This window comes from Ornithorhynchus anatinus, chromosome 2, assembly GCF_004115215.2.
Source record: "Ornithorhynchus anatinus isolate Pmale09 chromosome 2, mOrnAna1.pri.v4, whole genome shotgun sequence".
NCBI classification, from domain to species: domain Eukaryota; kingdom Metazoa; phylum Chordata; class Mammalia; order Monotremata; family Ornithorhynchidae; genus Ornithorhynchus; species Ornithorhynchus anatinus.
This window is the reverse complement of record NC_041729.1, coordinates 142,718,099-142,733,957: the sequence shown is the minus strand read 5'-3', so window position 1 is coordinate 142,733,957 and position 15,859 is coordinate 142,718,099. Positions and strand designations below refer to the sequence as shown.

The 15,859-nt window shown below is 44.3% G+C and overlaps 1 protein-coding gene across 6 annotated transcripts in view; it reads right to left on the bottom strand.

Moving 5' to 3' along the window:
* CCDC91 (coiled-coil domain containing 91) overlaps positions 1-15,859 on the bottom strand; it is a 496,853-nt gene that overhangs the window by 244,067 nt on the left and 236,927 nt on the right. For all 6 annotated transcript variants that reach the window (XM_039911226.1, XM_039911223.1, XM_039911225.1 and 3 more), the window contains one exon: positions 11,634-11,711. In XM_039911226.1, the coding sequence (XP_039767160.1) occupies positions 11,634-11,711 (78 nt within the window). The remainder of the gene's footprint in view (positions 1-11,633; positions 11,712-15,859) is intronic.

The following is a 15,859-nucleotide window of genomic DNA, read 5'->3' as shown; positions in this document are numbered from 1 at the left end:
TGAAAATCATTTTAGAGGAAAATCATTCATTCATTCAATAGCATTTATTGAGCGCTTAGTATGTGCAGAGCACTGTACTAAGCGCTTGGAATGTACAAATCGGCAACAGATGGGGACAATCCCTGCCCATTGACGGGCTCACAGTCTAATCGGGGGAGACAGACAAAGACAATAGTAATAAATAGAATCAAGGGGATGAAAAAATCACCAAGTTCTCAGACACGGTGACTTCAAAACCTCTGGTCTTCTGACCCCTCTCTTCCTTAGATTAATCCATCAGTGAGGAATACTGAAGGCACATCTCCTCCATGAGGCCTTCCCTGACTAAGCCCTCTTTTCCTCTCCCTTCTGTTTCACCCTGACTTGTTCCCTTGGTTCATTCCCCATTTCAACCCCACAGCACTTATGTCCATATTTGTAAATTATTTATTCATATCAATGTTTTTCTCCCCCTCTAAACTGCCAGCTCACTGTGGGCAGGGAATGTGCCCATTTATTGTAGCACTGTGCCTCCCGAGTACGAATGAATGAATGAATGAGGCGGGAAAAAAATCAGCATGCCCAGTTCACTTCAAGGCAAGGCAAAAAGAGATTTACTGAACAGCAACATGGGGGTTTTAACCAAAAAATATCTTTAAATCATATTTGTTTCAAGTTGGTGTTTTTAATGAACTGGACTCAAAGAGCAATAAAATGGAAACAACATGTCGAATTTAATTTCTTGAACTGTTTCCACCCACCGTTCTAGCATGCTAGCAAAAACTTGTGCAAAGTTCCGGCTTTGAACTTTCTACACACTGATTAAGTCAACGGATCCTTCCTTTGGAAAATTCTTCTCCAAAATGATGCAGGACATAAAGGAGATATATTTGAAAACGGATCAGGATTTTGAAAAGTAACCATGGATCCAGCTCAAGTACTTTGAGATGGTGTGTTGTAGCTCTAACATCAAAGGTATAGAGAGATCTTTTTTAAGAGATGAATTGTCTTGTCAGATAATGATAAATAAGGAACATTTCACCCAGTGGAAAGTTTAAGTTGGGAGCTAGGGGGAAAACTTAGTGGAAAATCGCACTTTGACCCAAAGAGCTTCATTGATATTTCTGTACTAAGGTATCTGTTTTCTAGTTTCATTAATTTTCAATTCAACTAAGTTGATCAGACAAGATTTTTGTTATCAGAAGCACTCTACTACTCATTTATTTCACCCTGAGAAGCTACTTTTTGCTCTCTATGATGTGACTTGATTTATTCTATTTCATTGAAAGAATAAAACCTGCTACACTGTAAATTTAACAGCAAGAGAAAAATCACTATATTTTAGACTCCAATGACAACCAAAACCACCTAAAACATCTGCTATTTCCCTGCAACTTGCCAAAACAGGTAGCGACTTCCCATTCATCTTGGCTATTTTGGTTTTTCTGATACAAATCTCTCTACCTCCAACTCTCAGGGGTCAGAATTTCCCCAGAGGTGTTCTAGTAGACCCAAAGCAGAAACATTTTTCTCCAAAAGCATGCACTCTTGGGTTATCCACTGAAACGAGTGACGGCTGCAGGCTAAAAGGGATTAAGCAGAGCTTTAGTGACAGATAAAACCAGAGGAGGAAGAGACACTGGCTAAATGAAATCTCCCTGTGGCCAGAACAAATCCCAACCCAATGCACCTGCCTGCCACCTCAAACCATTTTTAATTTAATCCATCACCCCCCAGTGCTTTTTCTAGATAAGCCAAAGAATTTGACAATCTCAGAACAAAAGCCTGATTAAATAAGCAAAGGAGAATTGCTTAGGTGGCTTGTAGTAAACAATTTTAGATGTGGCAGGATCCCTTCCAAGACTCATGCTTACTCTCCAGTTAATTATCAAGGATAAAAGTTTAAAAAAATAATGACATGAAAGACAGAAATTAAACAAAATTAGGTAAACATCACAGGGGAAACTTGGCACAAGTAGCCCATTTGGTTGGGTTTGGGTTTGTTTTCTCCTGGACTTTAACAGAAATTTCACATGTTCTTTCCTCAATAGGTTGCAGAACTATTTATTTTCAGAAGTGGAGAGACCCAAAGCTACCGAGTCCACAGTTTCTCTCTCTGGGTGTGCACGTGTGTATGTGCATGTGTGTACCAGAGAGGGAGAGAGAGGTATTTCTGAAAGGGTGGAAATTCAAAATTTATCATTTAACATTTAACTTGACAGTATTGTTAATACACTCTTCCAGCCAATGAAGAATGCTTTCCAGCTCTCGTATATTATCCCTGAAGATGAAATCAGAAGAGAAGAGCTTCGGGTGCCACAAAGAAGGTTTGTGGTACATACACACAGCTTCTTGGATGTTTGGGTTCTGCCGGTAAAGGCAGAATTTCTTGCTTTAGGGAGACATTGTTTTGAATGGGATGAATTCAGTTTTATCTACAGACAAACGATTAATTAAATCCAAGGATCTGCATCAGGAGGCTGAGGTAGGAATTGCACAAATGGGGGAGAGGAACTTTATTTATCCCAAGTGCTTTTCAGCTCCAGTAATGCTGTTGGCCAAGCACCATTCATTGATGACATAAGATCTTTTTTTATGGTATTTGTTACATGCTCACTATGTACCAGACACTGTTTCTAAGCACTGGGTTAGGTACAAGGTAATCAGGTTGGACACAATCCCTGTCCCACAGGGGGCTCACAGCCTTAACCCCCATTTTTCAGATGAGGTAACTGAGGCCCAGAGAAGTGAAGTGACTTGCCCAAGCTCACACAGCAGACAAGTGGAGGAGCCGGGATTAGAACCCAGGTCCTTTTGATTCCCAGGCCCGTACTCTATCAAAGCACTCCGCCAGAGCCACTGTGAATTTCCCTCCCGGGGTCCTGCTGGGGGAATATTCTGCTACGGGAGACTTTTTTCACACTCTCACTCTCCTCTGCATCGCCCTGACTTGCTCCCTTTGCTCTTCCTGCCCCGTCCCAGCCCAGCACTTATGTACAGATCTGTAATGTATTCATTTGTATTGATGTCTGTCTCCCCGCCTCTAGACTGTAAGCTCGCTGTGGGCAGGGATGGTGTCTCTTCATTGTTGTACTCTCCCAAGGGTTTAATACAGTGCTCTGCACACAATAAGTGCTCAAAAAATACAATTGAATAATAATAATAGTGGTATTTCTTAAACGCTTATTATGTGTCAAGCACTGTTCTAAGTATTGGGGTAGATATAAGGTCATCAGATCGTCTCACATGGGGCTCCCAGTCTTCATCTCTAGTTAACGGATGAGGTAACTGAGGCACAGAGAAGTGAAGCGACTTGCCCAAAGTCACACAGCTGCTAAGTGGCGGAGCCGGGATGAGAACCCACGACCCTGACTCCCAAGCCCGGGCTCTTTCCACTATGCCACGCTGCTTCATTATAAATGGATGAAGGTCGGGGGGCCCAAACTTGCAAAGCCCTGATGATTCTTCAGGTACGTGAATTCGTGGAACTCGAGTGATTTTCCAAGTTTAAAAAGGACAAAAGTCATAGTTACATCATTGGCACTATTCGTGGGGGACTTCAGATCAAAGAGAAGGAGACGTGTGGCTTCCCAGTATCTCTGCGACTATCTTTACCAGGCAGAGATTCTGTTTACGGGAACCTAACTTCACCTGGAGGGGTGACCTGAACTTCCAAAGACCTGATGGTTCTTCAGTCACATGGACCTCTGGAACTGAAGTGATCGGCCGAGTTTAAAAAGGACCCACTCCGCTCCTGATTATCACCGAATCTCCCTTTCAAAGGTACCCAGTGAAAGCACGAATCGGCATTAAATCTAAAGACTGAGATCCGCTGATGAGACATAATGAGGTAAGCTAACATCTCAGTGGCTAAGGGTTAAAGAGAAATTTATGGAAGTTGGAGAACATTGTTGATCACAGACCAACCGTTCTTAAAAATAAAGACCAGATGTAGCTGAATAAATAGCCAATATTCTAAATCACATAAAACGTTAGGGCGGAATGAGGAGCAGAAGACATTAAAATCGGACTTTTTGTTAAATGAGCATATGGTGGACCCACAGTTACACTAAAAGATTCATATCCTTAAAACATATTACGAATCGGTCAACATTGGGCTCGGCTGCGAACTGCGAGAACCCCTTTGTCATAGCAAATTGTCAGAGTTTTTTCCTCTACTTCTGTTCTGCATAATTTTTGCCTGAAATTACGGGTGTACTGAATTAAGCTGATGGATAGGCTGGCAGTCTCCGCAACTTCGAACCGCCCTTTCGAATTCCTTGTTCATTTGCAAACAAACCAGTTCTAACCAACCGTGCTTTCAAGCATAAAGAGGTGGAAGAGAATTTCTCGGGGCTGAAAAGATGTCAGAAGTCCTTATTGCTAGAAGAGAGGCTTCTAGAATAGTCCGATACGAAGAGAAAGAGCAGCAGGGAACGACTTCGGTGTGCATATCGTGTGGGAGAGGCTGTGAGTATAGAAACAACCAAACTCACAAATGTGTTGGAAATATCAGGGAAGCAGCATGGCCTGGTGGAAGGAGCACCGGCCTGGGAGTCAGGTTCTAATCCTGGCTCTGCCACTTGTCTGCTGCGTGACCTTGGGCAAGTCGCTGAACTTCTCTGATCCTCAGTTATCTCCCTTCTAAAATGGTGATTCAGACTCTGAGCCTCATGTGGGGCAAGAGATGTGGCCAACCCGATTAAGTTGCATCTACTCCAGTGCTTAGTAAAATGCCTGGCATAGAGTAAGTGCTTAACAAATACCATAAAAAAGAATATTTGAATAATGCCATGCTGGCACCCAAAGGACATCTCTCAGGTTCATTCCTTCAAATGGTATTTACTGAGCACCTACTGAGTGCAGACCACTGTCCTAAGCGCTAGGGAGAGTACGGTGTAACAATGAAGAGACACATTTCCTGCCCCCAGTGAGCTTGCAGTGTAGAGGACAGGCTTACAGGGTGGCTCAGTGGAAAGAGCCCGGGCTCGGGAGGCAGAGGTCATGGGTGTGAATCCCGGCTCTGCCGCTTGTCAGCTGTGTGACCGTGGCAAGTCACTTCACTTCTCTGTGCCTCAGTGACCTCATCTGTAAAATGGGGATGAAGACTGGGAGCCTCACGTGGGACAGCCTGATTGCCCTGTATCTACCCCAGCGCCTAGAACAGTGCTCTGCACAGAGTGAGCGCTCAACAAATACCAACATTATTATTAATAATGATGATAGGAATAATACTGGTATTTTTAGGCACTTATTCTGTGCCAGGCACTGTTCTAAGCGCTGGGGTGGATACGAGAATCGGGTTCGGTACAGTCCCTGTCTCTGGCTCACATGGATTCAGAGACTTCATCCCCATTTTACAGATGAGGTAACTGAGGCCTAGAGAAGTGAAGTGACTTGCCCGAGGTCACAAAGGAAACAAGTGGTGGACCCGGGATTGGAACTATGACCTTCTGACTTTCAGGCCCATGCTCTTTCCACTAGGCCATGCTGCTTCTCTAACCTAAGGGTCTACTTGGTCATAATCCATACAAGTTCACTGCAGGCAGGGAACATGTCTACCAACTCTGCCGTACTGTACTTTCCCAAATGCTTAGTACAGTGCTCTGCCCACAGTAAGCGCTCAATAAATACCACTGACTGACTGATCCATCGATCGCCCCAACAATGGGTGCCTGTCTGGAATTGGTGTCTTCTGGTGTCGAAAAATTATGTGGGCAGCCTGAAAACAGGCAAGTACAATAATACACATTTTCTTTACTCTTTTTGGAAGAATGAGTGGGTTTTGAAAGAATGTATCCCCAAACTTGAGGAGAAAACGGTGCATTTTTACTGTTGAAGTGTAGTGATGATGTATTTATTATCCATAGAGAAGTGAGTTCCCATTCAACACACTGAAGTGTGTGTAGAAGACACAATGAATGACAATCAGAGCGTTTGGAAGACAACTAATAACAAACCTGACTCTTTGGGTTCTATGTGAGCACACCAGTTTATTATCTTAAAGGTAATAATTGTGTCTCTCAGTAAATGATCTCCCGACATATATTTTTCTTCACGTAACAGAGAAGAAACATATAATTAATTGAACGTATCATGGGCATGGCCTTACTAGCTAGTGCTCTAAATTGGGGAAGCAGGGTGGCTCAGTGGAAAAGAGCCTGGGCTTCGGAGTCAGAGGTCATGGGTTCGACTCCCGGCTCTGCCACTTGTCAGCTGTGTGTCTGTGGGCAAGTCACTTCTCTGTGCCTCAGTTACCTCATCTGTAAAATGGGGATTAATTGTGAGCCTCAGGTGGGACAACCTGATTACCCTGCATCTCCCCCAGCGCTTAGAACAGTGCTTTGCACATAATGAGCGCTTAACAAATAGCAACATTATTATTATTAAATTGGGCTCATGAAAAGAGTATATTAAGGAAAACTGTGCTAAAGAAAGTAAGTTTTCCATATACCCTAGAAGCGAAAACATAACCGAAATAACATGAATGTATTAAAAATCAGTATTAAAAAAAAACACAACGGGTGTAGATACATGATGGCAAAGTAAATAGGAACTGGAAAGACATTCTGACTTCAGTGTTTTTTTGGTTTACATATGTAAATCCAGAACACTAGTTTCTGCCACACTGCCAGTTTAAAATATGCATTTTGGCTAGACAGCTGTTAGGTGATTAGGAAATGTTCTCCTTTCACTGCAAGCCTGTTTGGGCTAGATGTACCATGGTAGGAAAAGAAAAACTTCTGCTTACGGTTGCAGGATCAGAATGGGTAGTTGATGTCATTTTCCTTAATATCAGGTTATAAAAGCGGAACTGGATAAATTTAATTCTCAGGGTCATCTTTCACCTTGCGTTAACATACCTGCCTTAATTTGTTCTACGTACTTGCCTAGACTGTAAACTCGTCGTGGGCAGGGAATATGTCCTTTCATTGTTATATCGAACTCTCCGAAGCGCTTAGCACAATGCTCTGCACACAGTAAGTGCTCGATAAATATGACTGAATGAATGCCTGAATGAATGAACACTTGGCTTAGTGGAAAGAGCCTGGGCTTGGGAGTCAGAGGTCAGGAGTTCGAATCCCAGCTCTGCCACTTGTCAGCTCTGTGACTGTGGGCAAGTCACTTCACTGTGCCTCAGTTCCCTCATCTGTAAAATGGGGACTATGACTGTGAGCCTCACGTGGGACAACCTGATGACCCTGTATCTACCCCAGCGCTTAGAACAGTGCTCCGCACATGGTAAGCGCTTAACAAATACCAACATTATTATGAGTAAGGCCCATTCTGTTGTCCACCAGACACAAACTGGTTTGCCAGTAGCGCCTTACGGTTAGGGAACATGTTAGTTTGTGTTGTATTGCACTCTCCCAAGCGCTTAGTACAGGGCTCTGCACATTGTTTAATGCATGGTTTAATATAAAACACTGTACCCACGGTACGAATTGCTGGAATATTCACCGGGCAACAGGGTGGGGTCTCTGACCATAAAATATAATGATAATAATGGCACTTGTTAAGTGATGACTCTCCCATCTCAGAGTCGCACCTGGGGAGTTTCCAGTCCTCTACCGGTCTCGGCTCCGGGAGGGAGAGTCAAGCAGAGGCCTGTCCGTTCCATTCCTAGCTTGGCCGGTGGCCTGCGAGCGGCGGGCCGTCTGCTACGAGTCAAAACTCCCCTGTGCTGAGCAGCAGCGTCATGAGAGAGTCAAAGGTGGAGACTCAGGTTTACTGTGCTTCTACAATGGTCAACCACTTCCGGACTTTTCCCAAGAAAACTCTACGGATCCACTATCAGAACGATGGCAGATGGAAGTGGGGCGTTCTGGGAGAGATGTGTCCGTGGTGTCGCTATGGGTCGGAGATGACTCGACGGCATAAGACAAGAGCTTACTCTATTCATTCAGTAGTATTTATTGAGCGCTTACTATGTGCAGGGCACTGTACTAAGCGCTTGGAATCGGTAACAGATAGAGACAGTCCCTGCCCTTTGACGGGCTTACAGTCTAATCTATGCCAAACACTGTACTAACCGCTGGAGTGAATACAAGCAAATTGGGTTGGACACGGTCCCTGTCCCACATGGGGCTCACAGTTTCTATCCCCATATTACAGTTGAGGTAACTGAGTCACAAAGAAGTGAGACTTGCCCAAGGTCACACAGCAGACAAGTGACAGTCCGTGCTCTATCCACTCCGCCGCGCTGCGGCTCATAATATAGTAACACGATGCGTTCTTCTCAGCTGCGGGCCTTCCTGTGCCCTCATCTGCTTTTAGAAACTTATTTAGTCACACACTTCCATACACCGTACCAAGTGTCACTGGCTTTACAGAGCTGTGGCGTTCAGAAAGGGCCTGATAGGGAAGCGCCAAGTGTAATAATAATAATAATCATAATAATGGTGTTTTTTAAACACTCACTAAGGGCCAGTCACTGTACTAAGCGCCCACTTAATAGACACTTGTAGACACTGGCCTTCTTGCCGGCCTCCTGTCTATGTCCAAAGCAGGCCTCTTGCCCTTCCTCAAACCTGGCCCAACCTTGAATCCCACAACCCCTTCTCCAGTGTAAATCCCAAAGTAATAATAATAATTACGGTATTTGTTAAGCGCTTACTATAGGCAAACCACTGTCCTAAGCGCTGGGGTAGATACAGGGTAATCAGGTTGTCCCATGTGGGGTTGACAATTTTAATCCCCACTTTACAGATGAGGTAACTGAGGCACAGAGAAGTTAAGCGACTTGCCCAAGGTCACAGAGCAGACAAATGGTGGAGGTGGGATTAGGACCTATGTTCTCTGACTCCCAAGCCCGTGCTCTCTCCACTGAGCCACAGTGCTTCTCTAAATGATAATCATAATAATTGCGGTATTTGTTACGCACTTACAATGTGCCCAGCACTATACTAAACATTGGGGTAGATACAAGGTATACAAGTTGGACGCAGACCCTGTCCTACATTGGGCCCACAGTCTTAATCCCCATTTTTTCCAGATAAGGGAACTGGGCACAAAGAAGTAAAGTGACTTGCCCAATGTCACGCAGCAGACATGTTGCAGAGCCGGGATTAGAACCTGGATTAATTCGACCTGATTAGGGATTAGGTCCTCCCGACTCCCAAGCCCAGGCTCTAACCAGTAGGCCACGCTGCTTCTCCGAAGACAAACCCAACGTAGAAAACACAAAGACAAATTCACACCTTGGATCGCATGTGCCAAAAACCTAGGGAAAGGAAAACTACACTTTCGCAGAAGCCTCCTTCCTCTGGAACAAACCAGACAAAAGACATCGTGGGTGAATAATCACGGGAATACGAAGGAAGAAGAAAAAATGGCTTACTGGAATCTAAAGAGTTAATATAGCTCCGAAAATCACACATAATTTATTTCCTTCTTGCCCATAACATCAGGCCCAATTTCTTACAATCTATGCAAGAATGTTGGCTATACCCAGTCCCACAATTGGGATTTAAGCAATCCATTGCTAGGCAACAGCAGAGCAATGGAAAGCTCAGATCCACGTTAATTTTTTTCTCACTAATATTGTAACAAGTGACAGATGAGGCCATTAAAGGATGAAGACAGGGCAGTACAGATAAGCCCCCACAGGTCAGAGAGTTCAGACAATCAATAATTCGTGGCATTAAGCGGAGGCGGCGAAGTCTCCAATTCTACAGAAGACAAGTTCAGCCAATCTTACTATTCGATTACAATAATTCCACAAAGAGTTTGGATACCTCCAGGAAAGTTTCCAGAAAAGAGCTCATCACACTGATTGTGCTTTCTTACTGGGGACTTGTTTATGGTCACTGCTTTGGCATTGGGTTATTCACTGAACAGAAAGATCAAGCTATCTGGGTAGTTTAACCAAATCGCGTGTCAAATAACTTCGCCGGGTAGTAAATTTCTCTTTGAAAAATGAAAAACCTAATTGCCGCCCACATTTTTCATATTTTTAGCTCTTGCTAAAAGGTTAATCACGTACCCTCATGTCAGAAGCCATTTATGCACACTTGAAGAAGGAATTCATTTGATATTTAAAATTAATATGCTTTGTAGGAAGCCCATTATTCCTTGATCTACACCACAAGCAAAACATTTTGAAAAACAACATTCTCCACAGAGAGTGTTGATAGCTATGCTATCCAGGGCAGTGTCTACAGTGCCTGGCACATAGTATTCATTCATTCAATCGTATTTATTGAGTGCTTACTGTGTGCAGAGCACTGTACTATGCTGTCCTATATATAGTGTGTGCTTAAAAGATACCACAATTATTATTATTACATTTAGGTTCCACGGGGATGAAGCTAACATGACCGAGAATCAGTAATCATCCAAATGCACGTGAAAAGTTAGGATCGTTTTGAATGTATAATAATAATAATGGTGGTACGTGTTAAGTGCTTACTATGTGCAAAGCACTGTTCTAAGCGCCGGAGTGGGTACGAGGTGATCTGGTTGTCCCATGTGGTGCTCACAGCCTTCATCCCCATTTTACAGATGAGGTCACTGAGGCCCAGAGAAGTGAAGCGACTTGCCTAAAGTCACACAGCTGACAAGCGGCGGAGCGGGGATTAGAACCCATGACCTCCGTCTCCCAAGCCCATGCTCTTTCCACTGAGCCACGCTGCTTCTCCATATATAGAGAAGACGATGCATCTATGTATAGAGAGACGATGTACCAGGGAAAGCCTATCACAGAGAACAGCTTAGGTAGACATTTCAAGTAACCATACTGACCAAACGATTTCCCCGAAGATACTTCCATTTTTAAGGAGTGCAAACGTTTTGCCTCAGAAAACCTCACTTTGCTACTCTCCTACAACAACCCAGCCCGCAAACCTCGCTCCTCTAATGCCAACCTGCTCACCGCACCTCGATCTCGTCCATCTCACTGCCGGCCTCTCATCCACGTCCTGACTTTGGCACGGAACGCCCTCCCTCTTCACATCTGACATAGAATTACTCTCTCTATCTACAAAGCCTTAATGAAGGCACATCCCCTCCAAGAGGCCTTCCCTAAATCCTCCTTTCCTCTTCTCCCTCTCCCTTCTGTGTTGCACAGATTTGCTCCCTTCCCCCCCCCAACCTCAGCCCCACGGCACTTATGAAGATACCATAATTTACTTATTTATATTAATGTCCGTCTTCCCCTCGAGATTGTACTCCCGTTGTAGGCAGTGAATGTGTCTATTTTATTGATACGCTGTACTTTCCCAAGCACTTAGTAGGGTGCTCTGTACACGATAATCACTCAATAAATGTGATTGATTGATCGGCTGATCAGAATTGTGTCTATTTCTCCATGGCATGGAGAGTAATAATGATGTTGGTATTTGTTAAGCGCTTACTATGTGCAGAGCACTGTTCTAAGCGCTGGGGTAGATACAGGGTAATCGGGTTGTCCCACGTGAGGCTCACAGTTAATCCCCATTTTACAGATGAGGGAACTGAGGCACAGAGAAGTTAAGTGACTTGCCCAAAGTCACACAGCTGACAAGTGGCAAAGCCGGGCTTAGGAATCCTGCACTCCTATAGCTTGGACTTCCTAACTCTGAAGAGGTACTACAAGAGCCAAACATCTCTAACAATCTGTTTTTTGAATAAAAACAAAATACTTGTGGGTATGTCAGCATTTTTAGACTCTTTACCTTATATTCTTCCACAATAATACTCAGAGCTTCATGGCCGGCTTTCCTCATATCTTCTAGTTCATGCTTATGTTTATCCTGTAAGGAGAGAAGAAATTTCAGATTTTTAGAATAGTAGTTACTGAACGGCCCCCAAACCAAGATAAACCTCCCAACCCGTTTTTTTTTTTTTAATAGAAACTACAAGAGGGATTGTTTAAATACCATGGACCACAACTCACAAAGCATTAAGTGGGATTAGGGAACTCCACCTTCCCAGAAGGAAATGAAGCTAAGCTATTATTGTTTCCAAAAATTACTCTGAGGCCATCATCACCTGAGGGAAAACCCCCCAGAAACATATCCGAAGGCCAGAAAAGGCCCCGTGGAAGGGAAAACCTTTCTTCCTCTTCACACCACTGACGATTATTTTCTCTTCCATGTAGCAGGATGATTTAGATTCTTCTGTGTGGGTTTACCAGGAGATGGTCATAACCTAAAAGTGCCTAAAGCAATTGCAATTTCTCCTAAAAGGTGGGTGACAATCTACTGAGTTTATAAACAATGTCTCCCTCCCTCGGACCAACCTTCTTCCTTTGTGTTTGAATAATAATAGTAACAGTAGTTGTTAAGTCCTTACTGTGTGCCAAGCACCTTTCTAAGCGCTCGAGTAGACACAAGATAATCATGTTGGACACAGTCCCTGTCCCACATGATGACGATGATGGTTTTTGTAAAGCGCTTATTATGTGCCAATCATTGTTCTAAGCACCCGGCTCTGCCACTTGTCAGCTGTGTGACTGTGGGCAAGTCACTTCACCTCTCTGTGCCTCCGGTACCTCATCTGTAAAATGGGGATTAAGACTGTGAGCCTCATGTGGGACAATCTGATGACCCTGAATCTACCCCAGTGCTTAGAACAGTGCTCTGCACATAGTAAGCGCTTAACAAATACCAACATTATTATTACAAGGTTATCAGGTTGCCCCATGTGGGGCTCACAGCCTTAATCCCCATTAACAGATGAGGTAACTGAGAGCCAGAGAAGTGAAGTGAGTTGCCCAGGGTCACCCGGCAGACAAGTGGCAGAGCCGGGAGGCGAACCCAGGTCCTTCTGGCTTCCGGACCCATGTTCTATCCACTAAGCCACACTGCTCCGTGGTGAAGCCTAGATTACCAAGAAGCTCAAGGGTGAATATAAGCAGATCTTACTAGGATGGTTAAAGCTGTAAAGTTCCTAAGATTTCGAATCACTTAGGTAATTCAGGCCCAAGGGCATGGAGAAGCCCAGAGGAGGGAGAGAGGGCAGGGCTACCAAATGTTCTTGATGGAAGCCCTTGATCTCTTCAGCTTCTTAAATTGGTAGAGAGCCCAGAACTACTTGGATCCAAGCCCAGATTCACGTGGTCAGAGTGAGTGACCCTTAAAGACTCTTATTCTCTCCCAACCCACCAGAGAACTCGCCAAATACCTTGTCTTTTAGGGTGCAATCCACAATAGTAGCCACTGGACTAGTTTGCTCTCCTCACATCCACTTCATGATTAGGAATGGGCTCCCATATTTTTTCCCGCCTTGCCAATGAATCTAACCAAAATCTTCTTCAGTCTTCTAGCAGCCCTTAATAATTCCCACTAATTACTCGCTATTGACCTCTTAACCCTGACTTTATCTCTTCTCTTCTGATTGCTAATGATATTGTTGGCCTCTCGCCTTCCTGTTAATCATATCAGCATACCAAAGGCATCAAAGTCAAATTTGATAAATGCGTACCACCCACCGTGGAAATATCAGTTTCATTAGGTCTGTTCTGAAGCCACCATCAATTATTAATTTATATTAGTCATTCCTCCAATCGTATTTATTGAGCGCTTACTGTGTGCAGAGCACTGGACTAAGCACTTGGAAATACAATTCGGCAACAGAGAGAGACAATCCCTACCCACAATGGGCTCACAGTCTAGAAACGGGCCTCACAATATTAATGTCTGTCTACCCCCCGTAGACTTTAAGCGCGTTGTGGGCAAGGAATGTGTTTATTTTTATATTATACTCTCCCCAGTGCTTCGTACACTGCTTTGCACATAGTGAGCGCTCAATAAATACGATTGAATGAATGAATCAAGAGGTAACTCCACCCAGACCTGTGTGTGATTGATGAACAAGTCCACGTCTGCCCTATTCACCTTTAGATTAACAATTGTTAAGCGCTTACAACATGCTAAACAGTGTACTAAGTCCTGAAGAAAATGCAAGTCAATCCGGTCCCACGTGGCGCTCACAGTAGAAGTAGGAGGGAGAACCAATATTGAACCCCCATTTTGCAGATGAGGGAACTGAGGCACAGAGAAGTCAAAGTGAGCCAGACTAAGCCCCCCTTTTCCTCTGCTCCTCCTCCCCTCCCCATCGCCCCGACTTCCTCCCTCTCCTCACCCCCCTCCCCGTCCCACAGCACTTGTGTATATATGTACCTATCTATTACATTAATGTGCATATATATCTATAATTCTGTTTATTGCTACTGATGCCTATTTACTTGTATTGATGTCTGTCTACCCCTTCTAGACTGTGAGCCCATTGTTGGGTAGGGAAGCAGCGTGGCTCAGTGGAAAGAGCCCGGGCTTCGGAGTCAGAGGTCATGGGTTCGACTTCCGGCTCTGCCATGTGTCAGCTGTGTGACTGTGGGCAAGTCACTTAACTTCTCTGTGCCTCAGTGACCTCATCTGTAAAATGGGGATTAATTAACTGTGAGCCTCATGTGGGACGACCTGATTACCCTGTATCTACCCTAGCGCTTAGGACAATGCTCTGCACATAGTAAGCGCTTAACAAATACCAACATTATCGTCTCTATTGGTTGTTGAATTGTACTTTCCAAGCACTTAGTAAGCGCTCTGCACACAGTGAGCGCTCAATAAATACAACTGAATGAATGAATGAACTTGCCCACGGTCACAAGGCAGGTACATGGCAGAGCCAAGAATAGAATCCAGGTTTTCTGACTCCAAGGACCATGCTCTTCCCATGAGGTCATGCTAACGTTTAAAACATGCTTGCTCTCGCTCTTGTCTACACTGATTGCCCTTATCCTTTTAATTGATCTTCATGTCAAAGTACCCCCATTTCCCAGAGCACAGGCCTGGGAGTCAGAAGCTCACGGGTTCTAATCCTGGCTCTACCACTTGTCTGCTCTGGTGACTTGGACAAGTCACTGTGCTTCTCTGTGCCTCAGTTACCTCATCTGGAAAATGGGGATTGAGACCGTGGGCCCCACGTGGGCCAGGGAACGCGTCCAACCCGATTTGCTTGAATCCACCCCGGAGATTAGTATAGTGCCTGGCACAGAGTAAGCACTTAACAAATACCCAGATCACTTTAGTTGCCATTTCCAAATTAGAATGATACCTAAATAAAAATGATATTCCACTGCAGGTCATTCTGTAATGATAATAAAAATGGTATTTGTAAAGCACTTACTATGTTCCGGGCATTGTACTAAGCGCTGGGGTGGATACAAGCAAATCGGGTTGGATGCAGTCTCCTGTCCCACGTGGGGCCCACGGTCTCAATCCCCCTTTTACAGATGAGGGAACTGAGGCTCAGTGAAGTGACTTGCCGGCGGTCACGTAGCCGACAACCGGCAGAGCCAGGATTAGAACTTTCTGACTCTCAGGCCCTTGCTCTATCCACTACGCCATTAATGGACCAGATGAGCCCAAAGTAAATTATACGGTGGAAAAGGCCCGAAATTATATTTTAAAGCAACTCCCCGATCGGTGCAGTGTAAACAAGAATGCCTTATCCATTTGCAGCCTGCTTCCCCCAATTCCCACTACCAAAGGGCAGCTCCTCAATCTCCTTAATTAATAAAGCCTCCCTCTGCCCTCACGCCCCTCCTCAAGCCTACTCTCCCCACATGTACCTCTAATTGGCTGCCTGCGGTGATCTTAATGTTGTTGGCCTTCTCTTTAATCTGTCCACCTGACATTGTAACTAGCAGAACCGCCTGAGGCTGCCAGCCCTCTCTGCTCGAGCAAAATTCCCAAAATATACTTCTAAAACACAAAATGAAATGCCTTTTGGGAGCTTATAAAGTTCATAGCATATAATCAACTTCATAAAGAGTATATTAATCTTTGTTTTTACATTATGGACTTTTACCTCAAAGCTTCCTTCAACCACTTCCCCTTTCTAAAAAGTGTGATTTTGCATAGAGACTTCAAATATTTCTAAAACAATCATGCCCCGT